This window comes from Salmo trutta, chromosome 13 (genome assembly GCF_901001165.1).
Source record: "Salmo trutta chromosome 13, fSalTru1.1, whole genome shotgun sequence".
Lineage (NCBI taxonomy): Eukaryota > Metazoa > Chordata > Actinopteri > Salmoniformes > Salmonidae > Salmo > Salmo trutta.
The window spans coordinates 32,512,509-32,536,414 of NC_042969.1; the positions used below are offsets into that span (position 1 = coordinate 32,512,509).

General features: G+C 43.9%; 2 protein-coding genes across 7 annotated transcripts in view; both read left to right on the top strand.

Annotated features, from left to right (window-relative positions):
* The window catches only part of LOC115205659 (FERM and PDZ domain-containing protein 3), a 47,930-nt gene extending 41,779 nt beyond the window's left edge, over nt 1-6,151 (top strand). For 3 of the 4 annotated variants that reach the window (XM_029771850.1, XM_029771853.1, XM_029771854.1), the window contains one exon: nt 597-6,151. In XM_029771850.1, the coding sequence (XP_029627710.1) occupies nt 597-3,466 (2,870 nt within the window). In that variant the 3' untranslated portion in view covers nt 3,467-6,151. The remainder of the gene's footprint in view (nt 1-596) is intronic. The other variant, XM_029771851.1, reaches the window with a different exon arrangement.
* Nucleotides 6,152-14,765: 8,614 nt separating this feature from the next.
* LOC115205660 (ribose-phosphate pyrophosphokinase 1) lies at nt 14,766-20,134 on the top strand. 3 transcript variants are annotated; one of them, XM_029771855.1, is made up of 7 exons: nt 14,766-15,352; nt 15,930-16,119; nt 17,614-17,712; nt 18,303-18,427; nt 18,790-18,963; nt 19,268-19,427; nt 19,873-20,134. In XM_029771855.1, the coding sequence occupies exons 1-7, from the start codon at nt 15,231-15,233 to the stop codon at nt 19,963-19,965; spliced, it is 963 nt and encodes a 320-aa protein (XP_029627715.1). In that variant the 5' UTR covers nt 14,766-15,230; the 3' UTR covers nt 19,966-20,134. The 3 variants fall into 3 exon arrangements, with proteins under 3 accessions (XP_029627715.1, XP_029627716.1, XP_029627717.1); XM_029771856.1 differs by having other exon boundaries at nt 15,930-16,113; XM_029771857.1 differs by lacking the exon at nt 17,614-17,712 and having other exon boundaries at nt 15,930-16,113.
* The last annotated feature ends 3,772 nt before the right edge of the window (nt 20,135-23,906 follow it).

The window sequence follows — 23,906 nt, forward strand, 5'->3', positions numbered from 1 at the left end:
CACGACAAAAGATTTAAGTGCCTTAGAACGGGGTATAGTAGTAGGTGCCAGGCGCACTGGTTTGAGTGTGTCAAGAACTGCAATGCTTCATGGTTTTTCATGCTCAACAGTTTCCCGTGTGTACAATTGTGGGAAGCATTGGAGTCAACATGGGCCAGAATCCCTGTGGAACACTTTAGACATCTTGTTGAGTTCATGCCCTGATGAATTAGGGCTGGCTTGACAGCATAATTCAAGTTCAAAGCTTTAACATCCCAAAACAGGAACAAAAAGACTACATTTTGACGTGTTGTTTTACAGCACACTGCTTGACACTGAACATAGTCTCTTGTGTTGTATCTTTTGATAGCGAGAGAAACACAAGAGTTTACTCAGTATTGATTAAAATTCAGTTTGATGCAAAACAAGGTTTTGCTCAGAGACGGTTAGCAGAGCTTTAAAAGAAACATCAAGAGATTTTTACAAGTGTAAGTACTTAGAAACAGTGTATTTGATGTGCCATCTTTCAGAAATCAATGACTGTTTTCCATCTGTCTGTGATATTGTATGACGTCCGTGTGACCCTTATAGTGTCTTGTGTTTCTTTCTTTCCATAGGGTTGATTGTGTTGGCGGCCATTACGCCTGAGTCATCGCTAGACTCAGGGCACGAGACCAACTCCTCTGAGCTGACAGACGTCTCAGAGATGGTGTCGGCCATGAAGCAGCACCAGAACCAGGCCTACCTGCTGGCCCACCATATCAACAAGGAGCGTATCTTCAGTCGCAGAGACTTCCCCTTGGCCATACCAGGCTGCACCACCCAGACTATTGGAGGCGGTGCATTCTCCATGGGTCAGATCCGCGGCGGCTTCCCCTCGAAACCAGCGATCCTCAGTAAGACTGTTCCCCTAAAGCTTAGCCCTGGTCAGGAGACTGCCAGTCCAGCTCTCAGCACAGTGGAGCAGGGGAGTGACGTTACCCAAGACCCAATGCAGAGTGAACCGAGTGAAGGCAAGAAGGCAAAACCAGAGCCCACCAAAGCGTGCACCCCAGACCGCCCTGCGAAGTCACCTGAGGAGCTGAAAGTCTCCGATCCAGGGCAGGCACCTAAGGTCGGCAAGGATCAAAGGTCGCCCGGTACTGCTGTGGGCAAACTAAGCCCGAATTTCTCTGAGGGGGTCAAGGGGAAGAAGTCTGAGCAGCTGAGCCCGGACACTACCAACAAAGCCTTACCCATTCTCTTGCCTGTGGACAGAACTGCCTCCGCCAAGATTTGCCCCACAAACATGTGCCAAGATGCCGAGACTGCCTCTAGCAAGACCATCAAGCCTTCAAGCTCTAAAGACCTCTTTCCAATTGATGACCTGTTCTGCACGTGCCCAGTTAGAGAACCCGGGCCACAGCTAAGACTGAAGGATCCACATACCCAGAAGGGGGTGGTGTTCCACTCCTCTTCCCCTACAGATGATGAGCGTCTTTGTGCCAAAGGCCTCCAACTGGCCAGCAGCAAAGAGAGCGCAGCGAGAGCAGCAGGAGGAGCAGGAGCAGACCCCGTCTTGACCAAGACAAGACCCCAAGTTCCAACCAAGTACTCCCAGTCCCCACACATGCCTGTGAAAGCTGAGAGGAAGGAAGCAGCAGAGGCCAAGGCAGAGAGGTCTCAGGGTAAAGCTCAAGCTGAGCCACATAAATGCCCCCCGAAGACATTACCTCTCCTGGGAGACCCCACACACCCTACCTGCTCTGTGGACAAGGTCTCCACTCTCCCATCTGCCGACAGCAAGAACCAGGGTGGCGGTAAAGGGAAGGCCCAGCGTAGCGCTCCCTTCCTAAGTATCAAGAACCTTCTGTCGGCCACGTTCCCAGCTCGGATTCGGCGGGAGACTGATGAGCGCCGAGCCCAGCTCCAGAAGGTCCGGCAGTACGAGTTAGAGTTTCTGGAAGAACTTCTGAAGCCCAAGTCGTCTGGGGGTGAGTACCTACCCCAGGGATCCTCGCCAGTCCCCTCATGCACCCCATGTGCTTGCCAGCTCCTTACAAGTCCTGTGCTAAAAGCCCCTGGAATCTCCAGAGAACAACGCCGCAGCTGCGACTGCAAGAGGATGTGCAGAGGCATCCGGCTGCCCGATACGCCGGTCGGCTCAACTGCAGAGACACAGCAGCATAGAGGTAGAGAGAGACCCCGCTCAAAGACCCCTCCAGCGACCTCCAAAACCCCTCACCCCCAGGGAGGTCAGAGGAGACCTGAGACCTTAGAGATCAAGACCACCCGAATCCGCTCGACCAGTCTGGAGTCACGGGAACCAAGGGGGGAGCAGGCTTCCTGCTTGCCCACCTGCACGTCTCGCACACCAGACTGCATGGGCGCCCCGCAGTACAAGAAGCTCCAGAGGCGGTATAGCATCGGAGAGGTGGACAACGCTGAAGGCACCCAGCTGTACACCGAGGTCAAGCCCAAAGCCAAGAACCTGGAGAAGGAGATGGAGCAAGTGAGGGCCGCAGGGCTGAGGCTTCCAACAACCATGGAGCCCGTTCACAATCAAACTCAAACTCACACGACTGCTGCAGAGGCAAAGGGGAAGAAAGGAGTGTTCTTCATCGAGGGAGAAGAGCTGCTGAGGGAGAGCAGAGAGGGGGCGCCGACGGAGATGCTGCTGGGGTTGCCTAGCGAGGACAGTGACGACAAGGAGAAGTGCTGCTCCTTCTGTTTCTGCTACAGGAAGTGTGAGGCGGCAGATGAGAGCAGCGAGAAAGAAGAGCTCTCCTACTCCACCACCCTCCAGGTCCTGCCCGGGATGCAGCTGGGCTCTCAGACCTTGCCCATTGTCAGCAAAACGCTCCAGGTTCTCCACGCTGAGGGCTGCAGCGGGGAGGAGGAGGAGGAAGTAGAGGAAGAAGAAGAAGAGGAGCCGCAGACACAGGAGATCGACCTCCGGGCCTGTGGGACTCTGGAGGGGAGCCTGGCGAGGGTCGAATCCCTGCAAGGGAAGACGTTCAGCCTGCCGGACGGTTTTCTCAATGCTCAGCTGGATGCTAATGAGCTGCTAGCAATCCTGCGACAGTGCGCTAACATTCCCCAGGTGGATAACGAATCACGCCTACAGCCGTCCCGGATCGCCGAGTACAAGCAGGAGCTGGCAGTGCGCTTCAAGGAGTTCAGGGCGGCGTGCAGGCGGGTGGCGAGCGTCGAGAAGAGCCCCACTCGCATGCTGAGCGTTGTTACGGCCAGCTTCCTGGTCCTCTGCGAACTGACTCAGACATTCATCAAGCTGGTTAGAGGGGTGCGTTCAGAGGCCCAAAGGCTGCAGCTGCTGCGGAAGGTTGAAGAGGTTGCTATCAATTACACTTTGCTGTTGCGTGCAGCCGAGGAGGCGATGGGCCACTCCAGTAGTCTGCCTAACAAGAGTGTGAGTCCCCAAGTTACTACAATCACCACTAACATGGGCACCATCTCTCGCCCAATCAAAACCCTGCCTACCCAGTAGAGACAAAGAAGGGGTAAGTTAGTAAATAATCATATATGACAGTTGGGAGTGTGGGTGGCTGAGTCCACACTCTTAATGCCCAGTAGTTATTTATTGTTTACAGGACATGCAATGATCCATCCTCAGCAAAAACCGCAATGCAACTGCTCCATTATGCGTTTACAGGGGCTGTGGCAGTTGCAGCCTAGAGTGGCCCTGTGGTGTTCTAGCATAAGAGACAGACGCCTGGGCACTGCTATACAAAAGGTGCAAGGACCTACACCTCTGAAATGCTGGGTGAAAACAGGGCTAACCACTCCTCCATGCCAACTCTCACATTACAGAGGTCCTTCTCATTCTTTTCTATGTATATTTGAGTTGTATCTTTTTAGCAAAGTATACCATTTTGTGGAGAATAAAAATAATGAAAATAATATATAAAATGATATTGAGTATAACAAATATAAAGAGTAATACATCTACAATAAATCTAAAGACATTTTAATGTGCTCTGGGCAAAAATACCACAGAGAAAACGTCAAAGTAGCGAATTCTGTGAATTAGGTAGTCCAAAGCCTGGGTTAGTAGTTGACGTGTTTGTTTGTTACATTTTCTAACTGTTGTGACACAATAAGTTCTGTTGGTCATCCGGACAATGTCATGACCTGCACCTCAACAATTTCACATACATCACATTCACAATGTTGGAAATTGTACCTCCTGTAAGATTGGAAAATCCACACATTTGAATTGGGTTGATATAAAACAGACATGGGGCCCATTTACTCACCTGTAGAATAAAACCACAGGTATGTAACACCTAGTGTGAGCAGATATAACAGAAACGCTAACTCACTAGTGGCTAACCAATCAGCTGGGTAGGATCAATGTTCTTCATGAAGGAAATGAAGGCAGCCCCACTCTGCAGTATTTAGTGTAGTCAACCTCACATTGCTGTCTTGGTTAGAGACACACACACAGTACTCACACACGACAATCACAATCCACACTAAACCGGCACATCAACACTTGTAAATGAGAGATCCACTTTAGCAAGCTTAGCCTTCAACTTTTGCACAACCTTCAGCATTTGCTCCCGCTCACACATGCTCTAAGCTCATGTTTTGTTTACATTCAGTCAACTGAACACAGCTCTAGAAAACAAACTCCTCATACACCTTCCATTTTATAAACTATTTCATCTTAGAAAAGATTCAAGTTGCTATAGTCTTCTCTACAATTATTTTACAGGATTCTGTGTCACAAACAATTCAATGGGGTTATACTTTTTGCTCTCTATATGTGCTGTTATCCCTTGTGCAATACAGGAGATATATATAAATCACTAACACACAAAGTAGTTTTCTATGTATTTTAATAAAACTGACACCTGTGTTTTCTGTCTGAAAACGTCTTTCTGTCTCATCCTGTTGTCAAACCACAGAGATCGAAGCAGCCTACAGCTAACCTCAACAGAAACTATTCAGACTCTGTCCATAACTGTTATACTCTGACAGGATACTATTCATACCAGGCCACGTGAATTATTTCACTGCACTACTGTCTTGCATGTTTCCCCAATTCTACCTTTGTTCTTGGAGTTACAAGAAGCAGAAACGGTCAAGTTACAAGTGGTGTTGGCAGATACAGTGTTACTACTAGTTTTATGAAGTGAGAAAGAAAGAATATACACCCACAAAAATATGAGGAGGCTACTTATGCCAATAATGTTTTGCAATGGAAATTCTTTATGCGGAGTTGTGTTATTCTACACTCTAGATGTAAATATTGTAAAACAGTTGGAATATTTGTGAACCTGGAAAACACTTTTAAATTACTAACTGACGTGTGAAGATTGGTTCCGAATTCTTCACCGTTTTGTAAAAAAAGACAAAACATGTCTGTACCGTATCATTTATAGTAGTTATGTTCCATAGAAAACTAATAGCGAAAACGTATATTTTAAGAGTATATAATGAGTATAAAGCATGGGACATGTTTATTTTTATAAAAACAAAATATTTACTGTATCAAGCAACATTCTCTCACCATGATCACCTGGAAATGTTTTCAAACATTTCATTTTTGATGTAATGATAATATACAAATATATTGTGTGGTTGTCATTGTTGAGTTGCGTTGTTGCCATATTGTGAATGTGTCTCTATGTTCCATAACGTAATGGACCTATGTTCCATAACATAATGGACCTATGTTCCATAACGTAATGGACCTATGTTCCATAACGTAATGGACCTTTGTTCCATAACGTAATGGACCTTTGTTCCATAACGTAATGGACCTTTGTTCCATAACGTAATGGACCTTTGTTCCATAACGTAATGGACCTTTGTTCCATAACGTAATGGACCTATGTTCCATAACGTAATGGACCTTTGTTCCATAACGTAATGGACCTTTGTTCCATAACGTAATGGACCTTTGTTCCATAACGTAATGGACCTTTGTTCCATAACGTAATGGACCTTTGTTCCATAACGTAATGGACCTTTGTTCCATAACGTAATGGACCTATGTTTCATGGCCTATTCCACTGTGTTTGTTTGCACTTATTTATTTACTTAGTATTTATTTGTCAATAATCTTGTCTTCACTGTGTACTTCTGTCTGTACAACCTGTCTCATGTTTAAAGAGCAATAAAGTGTTTTGAAGTTATAATCTTCAGTTTGGAAACGTCACATTTACATTTGGTGTAGATTGAAATGTGTGTTTGATACATTCAAGTTATTTGGGCCTCATCTGACATTCACTTCCAAATTAATATGAAATAGATTTACTTGAGATTTCCTTTTCCTTACCGAGCATTGGGCAGAAGTAGCCACGTAGCTACGAATCCATGTTGTCCTTCTCCAAACTTCTGGCCTAGATTACTGTGGCCTCTATTGTCGGGCTACATTCAGAGAACATGTTGCTCAGTCACTAAGCATATCACTCCAAAAGCTTGAAGGCTATTTTATGTCAACCCAAACTTCACTCGTTGCCAACACATTACTGCAGAGAACATGGCATAATATTAGCAATGTAGACATAACCTCCGCAGCAGAGCTAAACCTCTGCAGCAGAGCTAAACCTCTGCATAGGCTGCTCTTTAGCCCTACTCAGGATATTTTGCCACACTCAGGATATTTCGCCACACTCAGGATATTTCGCCACACTCAGGATATTTCGCCACACTCAGGATATTTTGCCACACTCAGGATATTTTGCCACACTCAGGATATTTCGCCACACTCAGTATATTTCGCCAAACTCAGGATATTTCGCCACACTCAGGATATTTCGCCACACTCAGGATATTTTCGACTAACCTTTACTTGGCCATACTTTCTTCATTCTTGTCATTAAACATTTGTGTGCAATTGCAGGCGGTACTCCAAAACACCTGAGAATATTCAGAAAATATTAAATCCTCCGTTCCAGCCATTATTATGAGCCGTCCTCCCCTCAGCAGCCTCCACTGCTGTACACTGTTTTAAACGTCTTCATCACAGTTGCAGCCAACAGTATTTTTCAGTGTAACAGCACCTTTCTGGCGGCCTTCTTCCATTACACACAGGTGTTCGTAGTATGCTTGAAAGCTAATTAGCACATGTGATCCCTCTGTCTTCCGCAAACACTCTCTGTAACATGGAGATATGGCCGTTTGGGAACGCTAACCCTATCAAGGTGTATCAATTGAACCTTTTGAAAATTATTTCTCACTGATATGAAAGATAAGGTCCTTATGCTTCCAAAACTGTACGGTAAGCGATACGTGTTAATTTCTTAAAAGTCTAAACCATGAGGGGGGTTCAGAGTTAACATATGGATTTTTTCCCCAGAAGAACATACCATGGATCATTTAGCTATTTGATTTTGAATTTTAGGACGCATTTAGGTAACCCCCCCCAAAAAAAATATATGAAATCAAATATTTGATCAAATATTGAATTTGGCCTTTTGAAACGCATTGAATAACATAAGTGTCTGTCCTATTTCTGGAAGTTATAAGAAAGCTCAGATAATATCTAAATATATATTTATTAACATATTTAACCCCTTATTTTTGTTGGCACAAAACTACCTCCATTCTTCCATTCATTTGTATGGGTTACCTTTAGACCCGTCCTGTGAGACTTGTAGGGAGAACGCCATCACGTTCGTGAGCGTCTCCCCTTTCTACAGTGGGGTCATATTAGTTTGTAGCCCAAACGTTTCGGACACTACAGACAAAAGTTGGCACATCAGCTTTACCAACTTCAGACGAGTCTTGTGGGGATTGTGTAGGTCGTAGATCGAAATGGAGAACACCTTTGTGTTTGTGAGAGTCTCCCCTTTCTATAGAGTGGTCATGATACAGATGTTTTTGTGAGAAGACCGACTTTCGGGATGTCTCCTGGTCTGACAAACAAAGCTGTAGCTCTGCCATTTTCCATTACAGATGCGGAAGGGCGACATGTTGGATTGAGACAAATCTAAATCAAATCAAATTTTATTTCTCACATGCACATGCTTAGTAGATGTTAATGTGAGTGTAGCGAAATGCTTGTGCTTCTAGTTCCGACCATGCAGTAATATCTAACAAGTAATCTAACAATTTCACAACAACTACCTTATACACACAAGTGTAAAGGAATGAATACGAATATGTACATATAAATATATATGGATGAGTGATGGCCGAACAGCATAGGCAAGATGCAGTAGATGGTATACAGTACAGCATCTACATTTAAGATGAGTAATGTAGGGTATGTAAACATTATATAAAGTGGCATAGTTTAACGTGACTAGTGACACATTTATTACATCCAATTTTTAATTATTAAGGTGGCTAGAGATTGAGTCAGTATGTTGGCAGCAGCCACTCAATGTTAGTGATGGCTGTTTAACAGTCTGATGGCCTTGAGATAAAAGCTGTTTTTCAGTCTCTCGGTCCCAGCTTTGATAAACCTGTACTGACCTCGCCTTCTGGATGATAGCGGGGTGAACAGACAGTGGCTCAGGTGGTTGTTGTCCTTCATGATCTTTTTTGCCTTTCTGTGATATCGGGTGGTGTAGGTGTCCTGGAGAGCAGGTAGTTTGCCCCCAGTGATGCGTTGTGCAGACCTCACTACCCTCTGGAGGGCCTTACGGTTGTGGGCAGAGCAGTTGCCGTACCAGACGGTGATACAGCCCGACAGGATGCTCTCGATTGTGCATCTGTAAAAGTTTGTGAGTATTTTTGGTGACAAGACAAATTTCTTCAGCCTCCTGAGGTTGAAGAGGCGCTGTTGCGCCTTCTTCACCACGCTGTCTGTGTGGGTGGACCATTTCAGTTTGTCCATGATGTGTACGCCGAGGAACTTAAAACTTTCCACCTTCTCCACTACTATCCTGTCGATGTGGATAAGGGGGGTGCACCCTCTGCTGTTTCCTGAAGTCCACGATCATCTCCTTTATTTTGTTGACGTTGAGTGTGAGGTTATTTTCCTGACACCACACTCCGAGGGCCCTCACCTCCTCCCTGTAGGCCGTCTCGTCGTTATTGGTAATCAAGCCTACCACTGTAGTGTCGTCTGCAAACTTGATGATTGAGTTGGAGGCGTGCATGGCCACGCAGTCATGGGTGAACAGGGAGTACAGGAGAGGGCTGAGGATGCACCCTTGTGGGGCCCCAGTGTTGAGGATCAGCGGGGTGGAGATGTTGTTTCCTACCCCCACCACCTGGGGGCGGCCCGTCAGGAAGTCCAGGACCAAGTTGCACAGGGCGGGTTCGAGACCCAGGGTCTCAAGCTTAATGACGAGTTTGGAGGGTACTATGGTGTTAAATACTGAGCTGTAGTCGATGAACAGCATTCTTACATAGGTATTCCTCTTGGCCAGGTGAGTTAGGGCAGTGTGCAGTGTGATTGCGATTGCGTCGTCTGTGGACCTATTGGGGCGGTAAGCAAATTGGAGTGGGTCTAGGGTGTCAGGTAGGGTGATATGATCCTTGACTAGTCTCCCAAAGCACTTCATGATGACGGAGGTGAGTGCTACGGGGCGATAGTCATTTAGCTCAGTTACCTTAGCTTTCTTGGGAACTGGAACAATGGTGGCCCTCTTGAAGCATGTGGGAACAGCAGACTGGGATAAGGATTGATTGAATATGTCGTAAACACACCAGCCAGCTGGTCTGCGCATGCTCTGAGGACGCGGCTAGGGATGCCGGCTTGCGAGGGTTAACACGTTTAAATGCTTTACTCACGTTGGCTGCGGTGAAGGAGAGCCCACAGGTTTTGGTAGCGGGCCATGTCGTTGGCACTGTATTGTCCTCAAAGCGAGCAAAGAAGTTGTTTAGTTTGTCTGGGAGTAGGACATCGTGGTCCGCGACGGGGCTGGTTTTCTTTTTGTAGTCCGTGATTGACTGTAGACCCTGCCACATACCTCTCGTGTCTGAGCCGTTGAATTGCGAGTCTACTTTGTCTCTATACTGACGCTTAGCTTGTTTGATTGCCTTGTGGAGGGAATAGCTACACTGTTTGTATTCGGTCATGTTACCGGTCGCCTTGCCCTGATTAAAAGCAGTGGTTCACGCTTTCAGTTTTGCACGAATGCTGCCATCAATCCACGGTTTCTGGTTGGGGAAGGTTTTAATAGTTGCTGTGGGTACAACATCACTGATGCACTTGCTAATAAACTCGCTCATCGAATCAGCGTATTCATCAATGTTGTTGTCCGACGCTATGCGGAACATATCCCAGTCCACGTGATCAAAGCAATCTTGAAGCGTGGAATCAGATTGGTCGGACCAGCGTTGAACAGACCTGAGCATGGGCGTTTCCTGTCTTAGTTTCTGTCTATACGCTGGGAGCAACAAAATGGAGTCGTGGTCAGATTTTCCAAAAGGAGGGAGGAGCAGGGCTTTGTATGCATCGCGGAAGTTAGAGTAAGAATGGTCCAGGATGTTTTCCGCCCGGGTAGCGCATTCGATATGCTGATAAAATTTAGGGAGTCTTGTTTTCAGATTAGCCTTGTTAAAATCCCCAGCTACAATGAATGCAGCCTCGGGATATGTGGTTTCCAGTTTACATAGAGTCCAATGAAGTTCTTTTAGGGCCATCGATGTGTCTGCTTGGGGGGGATATATACGGCTGTGATTATAATCAAAGAGAATTCTCTTGGTAGATAATGCGGTCGACATTTGATTGTAAGGAATTCTAGGTCAGGTGAGGAAAAGGACTTGAGTTCCTGTATGTTGTTATGATCACACCACGTCTCGTTAATCATAAGGTATACCCCCCCCCCGCACTTCTTCTTACCAGAGAGATGTTTGTTTCTGTCGGCGCAATGCGTGAAGAAACCAGGTGGCTGTACCGACTCAGTCTTGAGTGAGCCATGTTTCTGTGAAACAAAGAGTGTTACAACCTCTGATGTCTCTCTGGAAGGCAACCCTTGCTCGGATTTCATCTACCTTGTTGTCAAAAGACTCGACGTTGGCGAGTAGTAAACTCAGGAGAGGTGCGCGACGTGCCTGTCTACGGAGCCTGACCAGAAGACCGCTTCTTCTGCCCCTCCTGCAGCGCTGTTGTTTTGGGTCGCCGGCTGGGATCCGATCCATTGTCCTGGGTGGTGGACCAAACAGAGGATCAGCTTCGGGAAAGTCGTATTCCTGGTCGTATGTTGGTAAGTTGACGTTGCTCTTATATCCAATAGTTCCTCCCGGCTGTATGTGATAAAACTTAAGATTTCCTGGGGTAACAATGTAAGAAATAATACATAAAAAAAAAAAAACATTGCATAGTTTCCTGAGAACGCGAAGCGAGGCGGCCATCTCTGTTGGCGCCGGAGCCCATGAAAAAAAATTATAATTATAGTTTAAACTGACAGATCTTTATGGGGATTTTTGTATTATGTTACTTAGATTGACGCACCGGTGTGGTTTTTAATGTTCAGACCGATCGTCACGGCTCTTAATAAAACTCCCCCTACAGAAGACATCTTCGTCCAATGACTCTTACAGTATGTTTCGACAAGAAGCGGTGTCTCCTGTATTATTAGTTAGTTAACTAGCAGGCCACTGTGTGTTGGCTGCTTGTTAGCCAGCTAGCTAGTCAACTTTGCGTACTATAGGACAGGTTGTTGGATGACATTATGAAAATATTCTCCAGTTCTTGTCCCTAGAGAGGAAAACTATGCAGACAGACAGAGAGATAATAGTCAGGGCTGTCAAATTGTAATAAGATGAAGCCTGTTTCTTTGTGATGTCTGTCCTCAGATATGGAGAACTGCAAAAGCCTGTCTGCAGATGAAGAGGTCCCAGTGAATGCCCCAAGAGATTGCTGGCACATTATTGTATACCATGGGTTGTATGTGTACTGATGTTATCACATGTTGTATATAACAATACAGTTAAAAGTCACATATAATGTAGGCTACAAACTTAATACAACTGTAGCAAGCCAATCCTACTAGAGGTCTGCTGGGTGTGCAGGCTTATGACACCTGATTCAATTTATCAAACCGAATAAGTTGATAATAATGTGTATTATTGCAGGACTGGAATAGATGTCTGCTCACCCATTTAGATCAGGGAGTGGAGCAAGGTTGGACTTTCATGTTCACCAGAAATTATGCTTTAGTAATAATAGCCTACATACTAAGATGTCTATCATTTACAAACAAGTTAGATTCTCTCTATATTGTGAAATTATATTTTGATTCATTCAATGTTGATTCATTCAAGTGAAGTCTTTAACTTGTTTTGATTCATTGAAGTGAAGTGTTTAACTTGTTTTAATTCTTAACTTAAACATTATTCAAGATAAACTAGTGTCAATGTTCATTCATCACAGATCACAATTCTGCAATAAAAAGGTGTAAAAAGGGATCTGTCTCTAATTTGTCTGTTTCTGTGTTGCTTTAACTTTTTGTCCAGTTGTGAGCTTTCCAATCGGTTTAATGTGATTGTCATGAAATTTCCTTAAAATTGTTTAGTGCGACTCCAACCCTTGTATTACAGGTAAAGCACTGTACATGAAAATAAGCAGCTGGCAATGGGTAGGCTAATAAAAAATATAAAATAAAAAAAAGAATGTGGTGTGGGGAGCATTGTAATTCTACCTTGTTTCTTTTCTGAGAATAATTCTAGAATACAGAGACAAAATCAGAAGGTCAACGGCCTGGAGGAGGATTGCAGAGATGTTGGTGTTGATGGTGGGTAAAGATAGATTTGCACAACAATGTTTGCAAGTCAAAGCCACAATTTCCTTTATCCAAAGTACTCATTCATTGCAGGTAGGCCTATGTATTTACAGGAAGTGACCTATAATCATCAGTGTCATGACACCAGTATAATGAAAGAGCCATAAACTACAATATATACTAGAATGATGTTACGATACCGTAATCCAATTGGTAGCATATTACATTGGAAATTCATGCTTAGTGTATCATGTACAATGTTATGTGTGTTACAGGTGATTTCTACCCTTTGGTGGGAAAATTTCACAATTTAATTTACTCAACACATTCACAAAAGGTGGCTTTGATCACAGTTTTGAGTTTTAGGTTGCTTGATGTTCATAGCTAGCTAGCAGCACAAGCAAACACTGTTGCGCAAATCTCCCTTCACCCACCACCAACACCTACAATCTCTGCAATCCACCTCCATGCCATTGACCTTATTATTTTGTATTTGTATTCTAGCAAACGCAGAATTGGAAAACCAGACACGGCCATGAATGGTTTTCCTCCATCTTTTTTTGGTTGCGCTTACCCGGAACTAATTACGAGCAGAACAATGTTTCATGACGGGAAAATTTTCACGCAAACATCTGCTCCTCACCTGATTGGTTACCGGCAGCGGTTTCCACGTGCAATGTGCATAAAGCAGAGCAGAACTTTTTCTATTGCTCTGCGCCGCTCTCCTTCCCACAATCCCCTGCGCATTGCTACAGTTGAAAATGAATGGAGGTGGAACTTCGTCTGGTGAATTCGGAAGTGGTGGAAACTCTACGTTATGACTAATGTAATGGAACTGAGAGTCATGATCAAGGGCTAGCGACACTAGTCGCATTAGCGTGTCACGTTACAATGCATAATATGCAACCTACCAACCTATGCTGGGTAATTGTAAACCTAAATTCTCGTTGTAGTTATTAACGTATCAATGTGTCAACAACACATGCATGACCTTCAATCAATAGATAGTCATGTAAGGATAATCAAGTATCCGCAGATAAATCATCATCCTCAGTGCAAGAGCAATATAGTGAGGAGAGAGACTCATTCCAGTCCGCACTCGTTTTTTCAGTGCATATCAATTATTTGTTTTTTGCAGGCCATCTAATAATTTGTTCTGGTAAAAATGTATTTGAACTCACATTTCACTATCTGACAATGGTAGGCAACGTTTTAGTCTTTAAATTAGAGATGTACTAATTGTTTATGTGTTTTCCCAATTCTACGCCTTACTGAATAAAGAGCCGTTTGGGAGTCAAATGAACAGCTCATTTATTTGAATGGAGCCAAATGACCTGGCTCACAAAAAGATTCGGAATGCCCATCACTTGTGCCGCGTTCAAGATAACTGGGAACTCTGAAAAATACGAGGTCAAATCATGAGGTCAGTGATCTTCAGGTCGGAAAGTCGGAGCTCTAGAGGCCCGAGTTGGAGTGCCGAGTTGGATAACCGTTCAAATCGATTTCTCCAAGTCAGAGCTTGTTTTTTCCCGAGTTCACAGTTGTTTTAAATGCACTGAAGTCGGAAGTCAGAGATTTCCAAGTTCCCAATTCCCAGACGTTTTGAATGCAGCATTGTAGACTTAAGCAATAAGGAGGTTTGGGGTATATGGGCAATGGCCAAGGGCTGTTCTTATGCACGGCACGACACGGAGTGCCTGGACAAAGCACTTAGCTGTGGTATATTGGCCATATACCGCAAACCCCAGAGGCACCTTATTGCTATTATAAACTGGTTACCAATGTAATTAGCGCAGTAAAAATAAATATTTTGCTGTACTGATGGTAGACTGTCTGATATACCATGGCTGTCAACCAATAAGCATTCATTTTCACAGGATTCACGCATTACATTCAACCAGAGGAAGAGAAAGAGTGGCCAATTTCGGTAGAAAATCTGTCCTCTTCCACAGGTGGCGTTTTCCGTTGTTTCTCCCATCAAGCGAAGAGTTTTTGTGAGGTCAATGAGTTGTGATTTTGGTCAACAACAAAAACGTATGGCTTATTTGCTACCTGAGGTGTATTCTATCGTAATGCATAAGTTATGAGTACACTGCTATAAGTAGGACACGTGACATCCCAGCAACGTTGAGAAAAAAAACACTTTATATCGGAATTGTCTCGAGATGGCTATGCATATTCGTAGCGTCTCTCTCCGTTGAATACACGCGGTTAACGTCAACAACACTCGTCGAATATTCAAAATAGGATTAAAACAATGCGATCCACCAATCTAAAGAAATGATAAAAGGGAGCTAGACTGCCCGCCGTGCTGCTTTGTGGACAACGACTCCCGCGGAGAGATATGTAGTATCTTGTCAGTATTTCTATTATCTTTGATTGAACAAAATAACGTGAAGTGGGCGGTGCGCGCCATCAGGAAGAAGGACCGGCGCACGCGTGAAGAAGGGAATGATGATGATGATGATGGTGGATAGGTAGGCAACGCATCACGCTTGATGATAGCTGTCGATTTCGAACAGTTCACTAGAGCTAATAGGTCGTACATCACTCAAAGGTACTTGCTGTTACTAGCACTATAGCTAGTTCCCGTTGAACGACATCCTGGAACATAAAAAAATGCCGAACATTAAGATATTTAGCGGTAGCTCGCATCGGGAACTGTCTCACAAAATCGCCGACCGTCTTGGGATGGAACTCGGGAAGGTTGTGACCAAGAAATTCAGCAATCAAGAAACATGGTAAGAGTAAACTTTTAATGTATAAAAAGCTAATCTGTTTAAATCTTATGTTACAGAAAGATGAGTGAGCAACGTTACGTTAGCGTGCTGCTTCTGACGCTGCCTCGCAAAGGTGCTTGGAACTTGTAGTTTGTCACGCATCTCTTGAGGTTAATTTTGGCGCTCAGTTTGTTGTCTTTAGGGCGAACTACACTTCCCCATACATTTCAACAAATTTCTGGATATTGTGAGAGCTGACAACCCATACAGGTTATAACCATGATTGAGTGACACGTTTTATTAAAAACACACGTGAAACAATTGTTACTTGTAACATTGATGCAACAAGCTGTACACTTCTCATTTTGTGCTGTTCAGTACTTTGCTCATGCCATAGTTGTATTGTCACTGAACATAGCCTACTCACTCAACTGTTCTCTTGTCACTGCACTTCTAAGGCCCCTAACCCTAAACACCTGTAGGCTGTGTTTTCTCTGTCTCCTGATTATCCATCATCACTAGTGTCATGCTGTGTTAGCAGAGAGTGTTGTTTACCCTGTCCTCCCCTTCACTTTTCCTCTCCACTGGGCCCTAACAGTGTTGAGATCGGAGAGAGTGTCCGTGGAGAGGATGTCTACATCGTACAGAGCGGCTGTGGGGAGATCAATGATAATCTGATGGAGCTGCTGATTATGATCAATGCGTGTAAGATCGCCTCGGCCTCCCGGGTCACAGCCGTCATCCCCTGCTTCCCCTACGCACGGCAGGACAAGAAGGACAAGGTGGGGGTGAGCGACAGACGCCTAGTTACTTTACTGTTACACCACCAACCATTATACCACACCACCATTTCAATTCAGAAAGTAAACCAAATTCCACATTTTCTAATTGAAAAGCATTGGAATTTCAGTGTACTTCCTGAATTGAAATGGAATTGACCCCAACCCTCCCATTATACCACGTCACTGCCTAGTGACCCAACCACCCATGTTGTTGCCACTGACTGCATGGATGGACTCCAGCAGGCAGCTACAGCAGATGGATGGGACTGGGAGCATGCCTGGGTTTAGATTAGATTTTATTTCTCACTGTTTAGTTTTTGCCATCTCCACTGATTTTTAAGTTCAACCTCTGTGTGAACTCTGAACCGAGTGAGCAGTCATTGTGGGATCCGTTTGTCACCTGCCTGCCTCCATTCCTCTGATTATTTATATTAGTGCATGTTCTTGTCCTCCCAATATAATGTATTGCATGTTCTATGTATCTGCCAAAAATATACTGTACAACGTGAACAGTATCACTTTTCTGTAGCAGAGTAGTTTGAAGTTGTTTTTCAGTGACTTGAAGTTGTACGTGTGACTGTAGTTTAGAATAGCCTGTCTGTTGATTGTAGTTTAGAATAGCCTGTCTGTTGATTGTAGTTTAGAATAGCCTGTCTGTTGACTGTAGTTTAGAATAGCCTGTCTGTTGACTGTAGTTTAGAATAGCCTGTCTGTTGACTGTAGTTTAGAATAGCCTGTCTGTTGACTGTAGTTTAGAATAGCCTGTCTGTTGACTGTAGTTTAGAATAGAATGTCTGTTGACTGTAGTTTAGAATAGAATGTCTGTTGACTGTAGTTTAGAATAGAATGTCTGTTGACTGTAGTTTAGAATAGCCTGTCTGTTGACTGTAGTTTAGAATAGCCTGTCTGTTGACTGTAGTTTAGAATAGCCTGTCTGTTGACTGTAGTTTAGGATAGCCTGTCTGTTGACTGTAGTTTAGGATAGCCTGTCTGTTGACTGTAGTTTAGAATAGCCTGTCTGTTGACTGTAGTTTAGAATAGCCTGTCTGTTGACTGTAGTTTAGAATAGCCTGTCTGTTGACTGTAGTTTAGAATAGCCTGTCTGTTGACTGTAGTTTAGAATAGAATGTCTGTTGACTGTAGTTTAGAATAGCCTGTCTGTTGATTGTAGTTTAGAATAGCCTGTCTGTTGACTGTAGTTTAGAATAGCCTGTCTGTTGACTGTAGTTTAGAATAGCCTGTCTGTTGACTGTAGTTTAGAATAGCCTGTCTGTTGACTGTAGTTTAGAATAGCCTGTCTGTTGACTGTAGTTTAGAATAGCCTGTCTGTTGATTGTAGTTTAGAATAGCCTGTCTGTTGACTGTAGTTTAGAATAGCCTGTCTGCTGCCCCTTGTGGCTTAGGAAGGAAATGTAGTATGGACCAACTTTTAAGATGGAAGACTCAGCTCATTTCATGTGATGTGAGCACAGCAAATGAGATGTGTGTGTTCGCTTGCAGAGTCGGGCGCCCATCTCAGCCAAGCTCGTGGCTAACATGCTGTCTGTGTCTGGGGCTGACCACATCATCACTATGGACCTGCACGCCTCACAGATCCAGGTCAGGAGTAAGGAGGGCACTGGGGTCTGGCAGTAGAGGTCAGGAGCAGGGAGGACACTGGGGTCTGGCAGTAGAGGTCAGGAGTAAGGAGGACACTGGGGTCTGGCAGTAGAGGTCAGGAGCAGGGAGGACACTGGGGTCTGGCAGTAGAGGTCAGGAGTAAGGAGGACACTGGGGTCTGGCAGTAGAGGTCAGGAGCAGGGAGGACACTGGGGTCTGGCAGTAGAGGTCAGGAGCAGTGAGGACCTGGGGTCTGGCAGTAGAGGTCAGGAGCAGGGAGGACACTGGGGTCTGGCAGTAGAGGTCAGGAGCAGGGAGGACACTGGGGTCTGGCAGTAGAGGTCAGGAGCAGGGAGGACACTGGGGTCTGGCAGGCTATAGAGATACACTGAGTCCGTCAGAAGTAAATTCTTCTTTTGCGCCCCCCCTAATCCAACAGACAACACAATCAGCACACACACACACCACATGGAGTTCTATAGGGGTTAAGTGACTGGCTCAAGGGCACAATGACTAGAGATGGTTCCTGGGATGTGGAATGGCTAGATGGCAACCTCTGACTCCTGTCTGTGTGTGTCTGGTATCTCCAGGGTTTCTTCGACATCCCGGTGGATAACCTGTATGCTGAGCCTGCTGTACTGAAGTGGATCAAGGAGAACATCGCAGAGTGGAAGACCTGCACTATCGTCTCTCCAGACGCAGGGGGTGCCAAGAGGTGAGACAGGACAGAGTAGTCAAAAAGCTTTTGGTCAGAGGGATTTTGGCCAAAATGTGATGCATCAGAGAGAGGGGGAGGAGACAGAGGGGGAAAGAAAGAGAGAGGAGTACTGTCCACGCTAGACAACCTCTTTAAGGACTTCAACTTTCCCTCTTTTTTACCTCCGGTGGTTTTACCCTTGAACCATGTCTTTAACTCTGCCTTATCTGTGGTGAAATGGACTTTACATTCACACGTTTGTGTGTCTAACTGCTCCTTCACACTAACAAATCTTTAAGCGATAACAATGGACCGACTTGGTGACTGTTGTGCCTCTGACTTGGCTTCCTCTTAACACTGTATTGTGTTCTGTCTGACAGAGTGACGTCCATAGCAGACAGGCTCAACGTGGACTTTGCTCTGATTCACAAAGAGAGAAAGAGGGCCAACGAGGTGGATCGCATGGTGCTGGTCGGGGACGTCACGGACCGGGTGGCCATCTTGGTGGATGACATGGCAGACACCTGTGGTACTATCTGCCACGCGGCCGACAAGTAAGTAAAGTCTCACTTTATGACCTTGACATATGTATCTATGCCCAAGTGTCTGGGCTGAATCTTAACCACACAAAAACAAACATTGATTATGATCTTATACATTAAACTGAATCACTGATTTGATGTCAAGACATTCGTATTACAGAGCTGTGGAAATACCCACTACTATTTCGCGTTTCACTTCTCTTTCATCCAAATGAGAGTCCTTGCAGCAAAAATCAGTCTATCCATACAGGTAAATGTGGAGGTTCTATATTCCCCCACACAGTTTTTTAAGGAGATACTGTCCCTTCACCATCAGGCTGATCTCAGCTGGTGCTACCAAGGTGTATGCCATCCTGACCCACGGTATCTTCTCTGGCCCGGCCATCTCCCGCATCAACAACGCCTGCTTCGAAGCCGTGGTCGTCACCAACACTATCCCTCAGGAGGAGAAGATGAAGACCTGTCCTAAGATACAGGTCAGGGGTCACAGCACTGTCCTTGGATACAGGTCAGGGGTCACAGCACTGTCCTTGGATACAGGTCAGGGGTCACAGCACTGTCCTTGGATATAGGTTAGGGGTCAAAGGTTGTATTATTGTCCTAAGTTACAGGTCAGAGGTTATAACAGGGTCATTCACCTTAACATAAGTAGACTATCATACTGTCCGATAATGTAATGGTAGTTTAAGCTGAAATTCTGTTGTTGCTACTCTGATGATGTTTAACATCTAAGACAACGGCAAGTAGTTTGAATAATCGTATCACCTAAACAGTTTGAATGCTAAAATCATTAAAAAAAATGTTCACTCTATAAATGAGAGAAAAACACAATGTTTCTGTTTTTAACGGTGAATAGTCTGGCATGTATCTGGAGGTTACCTGAACATAGTTTGTGTTATTAACCATCTGTTTCTCCTCTAGGTGATTGACATCTCTATGATCCTAGCGGAGGCCATCCGCAGGACCCACAACGGGGAATCTGTCTCCTACCTCTTCAGCCACGTCCCCTTGTAACGCCACACACACCGCCTCACACACACACACACACACACACACACTGAGTCACCTGGGGCACTGTTCAGGAGGACACAACACCACAGAACATTCAGATAGAACAGACATGGCCATCTCTCATGCAGAATAGGGAATTTGGGGAATAGATATGATCGTCTTTTAGGTAGAATAAGGAATGCAGAGTCGGATCTTCATTCCATTTCTATGCCCAGTATTCTGGAATGTTTTTCATCACTGAATAGAATCCAGCCCTAGTGTTCTGTTATGCCAAACAGAGGAACAGAGTGACCTATACAAACACCAGGGTTGGGCTCGATTCCATTTCAATACCAGTCAATTCAAGAAGTACACTGACATTCCAATTCTCTTCAATGATTTTGAATTAGGAAAATGTGGAATTGGATTTGGGATTGGGTTTACTTTCTGAATTGACTGAGATTGAAATGGAATTGACACCAACCGGGGTAAACACAATAGAGGTCGACCGATTATGATTTTTCAACGCCGATACCGTTTATTGGAGGACCAAAAAAGCCGATTTATTTTTTTATTTTTTACAACAATACTGAATGAACACTTATTTTAACTTAATATAATACATCAACAAAATCAATTTAGCCTCAAATAAATAATGAAACATGTTCAATTTGGTTTAAATAATGCAAAAACAAGGTGTTGGAGAAGAAAGTAAAAGTGTAATATGTGCCATGTAAGAAAGCTAACGTTTAAGTTCCTTGCTCAGAACATGGGAACATATGAAAGCTGGTGGTTCCTTTTAACATGAGTCTTCAATATTCCCAGTTAAGAAGTTTTAGGTTGTAGTTATTATAGGAATATTTCTCTCTATACGATTTGTATTTCATATACCTTTGACTATTGGATGTTCTTATAGGCACTTTAGTATTGCCAGTGTAACAGTATAGCTTCCGTCCCTCTCCTCGCTCCTACCTGGGCTCGAACCAGGAACACATCGACAAAAGCCACCCTCGAAGCAGCGTTACCCATGCAGAGCAAGGGGAACAACTACTCCAAGTCTCAGAGCGAGTGATGTTTGAAACGCTATTAGCGCGCACCCACTAACTAGCTAGCCATTTCACATCGGTTACACCAGCCTAATCTTGGGAGTAGACAGGCTTGAAGTCATAAACAGCGCAATGCATTGCGAAGAGCTGCTGGCAAAACGCACGAAAGTGCTGTTTGAATGAATGCTTACGAGCCTGCTGCTGCCTACCACCGCTCAGTCAGACTGCTCTATCAAATCATAGACTTAATTATAATATAATAAACACACAGAAATACGAGCCTAAGGTCATTAATATGGTCGAATCCGGAAACTATCATCTCGAAAACAAAAAGTTTTTTTCTTTCAGTGAAATACGGAACCGGTCCGTATTTTATCTAACGGGTGGCATCCCTAAGTCTAAATATTCCTGTTGCATTGCACAACCTTCAATGGTATGTCATAATTACGTAAAATTCTGGCAAATTAGTTCGCAACGAGCCAGGCAATGAACGCAAGAGCAGTGACACAATTTCATGTTAGCAGGCAATATTAACTAAATATGCAGGTTTAAAAATATATACTTGTGTATTGATTTTAAAGAAAGGCATTGATGTTTATGGTTAGGTACATTGGTGCAACGACAGTGCTTTTTTTCGCAAATGCGCTTGTTAAATCATCACCTGTTTGTCGAAGTAGGCTGTGATTCGATGAGAAATTAACAGGCACCTCATCGATTATATGCAACGCAGGACACGTTAGATAAACTAGTAATATCATCAACCATGTGTAGTTATGTTAAGATTGATAGTTTTTTTATAAGATAAGTTTAATGCTAGCTAGCAACTTACCTTGGCTTCTTGCTGCCCTCGCGTAACAGGTAGTCAGCCTGCCATGCAGGCTCCTTGTGGAGTGCAATGTAAGGCAGGTGGTTCGAGCGTTGGACTAGTAACCAGAAGGTTGCAAAAACGAATCCCCCCTGAACAAGGCAGTTAATCCCCGTTTCTAGGCCGTCATTGAAAATAAGAATGTGTTCTTAATCTGACTTGCCAAGTTAAATAAAGGTGTACAATTTTTTGAAAATCGTCAAATCGGTGGCCAAAAATACAGATTACCGATTGTTATGAAAACTTGAAATCGGCCCTAATTAATCGGCCATTCCGATTAATCGGTCGACCTCTAAAACACAACCATTATATTAGCAACACTCTGCTGCTAATGCTAACAAACCATGTAATAATTACAATTAGTAGGATCAATGATTATTAATAACACGTTCATTTTGAGTCTCTCTCTCTCTCTCTCCCCTAAACAGTGGTAGCATCCCAAATGACACCCTTTTCCTACATATTGAACTTATTTTGACAAGTGCCATACGGGCCCTGGTCAAAAGTAGTGCACTGTATTGGGAGTAGGGTGCAATGTCTATCAGGGGGGGAAAAAGGTAAGCTTTGATTATTTATTTTAAGTGGGCATACATACATACATACATACATACCTACATACACGTCTTTACCTAATGTGAACATTCTCCTCCTCTTCATAATAATGCTGTTACAGTACTTCTGCTATGCTACAAAAAGAGGGTGAGATAGATGGTTGGATATTGACTGACTTCAGGTCAGTGGAGGCTGCTGATGGGAGAACGCCTCATAATAATGGCCGGAACGGAACAAATGGAATGGCATCAAACACCTGGAAAACATGTTGGATCTATTTGATACCATTCCACCAATTCCACTCCAGTCATTACCACGAGCCCATCCTCCCCAATTAAGGTGCCACCAACCTCCTGTGCTTCAGGTATTTTATTATTTTGGTCATTTAATTTGATCAGTTTGAAAGATGAGGTCCTAGTAAGTTAAGTGAATCAGAATGAGCTATAGTTTACAGTGCCACTGATGTTCCTCTGGGTGATTCAACATAGTCTGTAGAGATTTAAGTATTTTAAAGGGGCAATCCAGGATTCATACTTCTATTTTTGGTCTTCTAAATTAATTATATATAGCCACTGATTCTTGAAGAATTTAACGTATAAATGCCTCTTACATGACCTGCATCCCTAGCTCTGTCTAGGAATTTGAGTGGGTAGAGTCCTTCAACCCCATCCCTCAGCTGTTAACCTTAACCTAAATCGCGGATTGCCTCTCTTAAGACTATTGGGAATCATTCTCTCAGTGTGGGTGCAGAGGAGGCAGGTTTTGCTCTTCGAGGTTGTTGTTTTGAAGTTGTCTAGAAGCTGTTGGTTTTTAGCTGGAGGTTTTAGCTCTGCAGGATGGAGCTTCCTAGAAAACACAAGTCTATCTGCTATTTTACCTTTTATTTACTTCATTTTTTTTCAATAACATTTGTATAATAAACTCTCAAAAAAGTGGTATCTGTCTGACTTTAAAGTTTTATGTATGTGCTTATATTCTGTTTAGCATAAGATGAATCAGTGCACCAAATATCTGATGGCTGAATGTGATCTTATTAAAGAGATGGTGAAAACGAATGAAGCCTGGATTCTGGTTTGTTTATTAGGCGTCTGCTGCTGGTAACATTCCAGTGACTATACAGGCTACAGTTGCATAGTAGGCTATGTGATTCATAACATTTATAACAGTATAGGCTAATTCATAATGACAAGTTATCAGTACTGTACACACTTCAGTTGTGGGTGTAGTCTCATACCACAGCTTACTGCTGGTACAGGAGCTCCAGTGGCATATTTAACCTATATGAGTCTAAGCGGGGGGGCTTATAAACTACTGTATATATAATTGTTTAAAGGTCATGCCAAGTACAATTTTTAATTTAAGACCCATTGAAGTATACAACAATTTGGCCTTACTGCTAATCTAAAGGAAGTTTGTTCTGAAGTCTGTCCTGGAAGTTTGTTCTGAAGTCTGTCCTATATCTGAGAGATAAAGATTGGGACACATTATTGTTTTTTTAAACA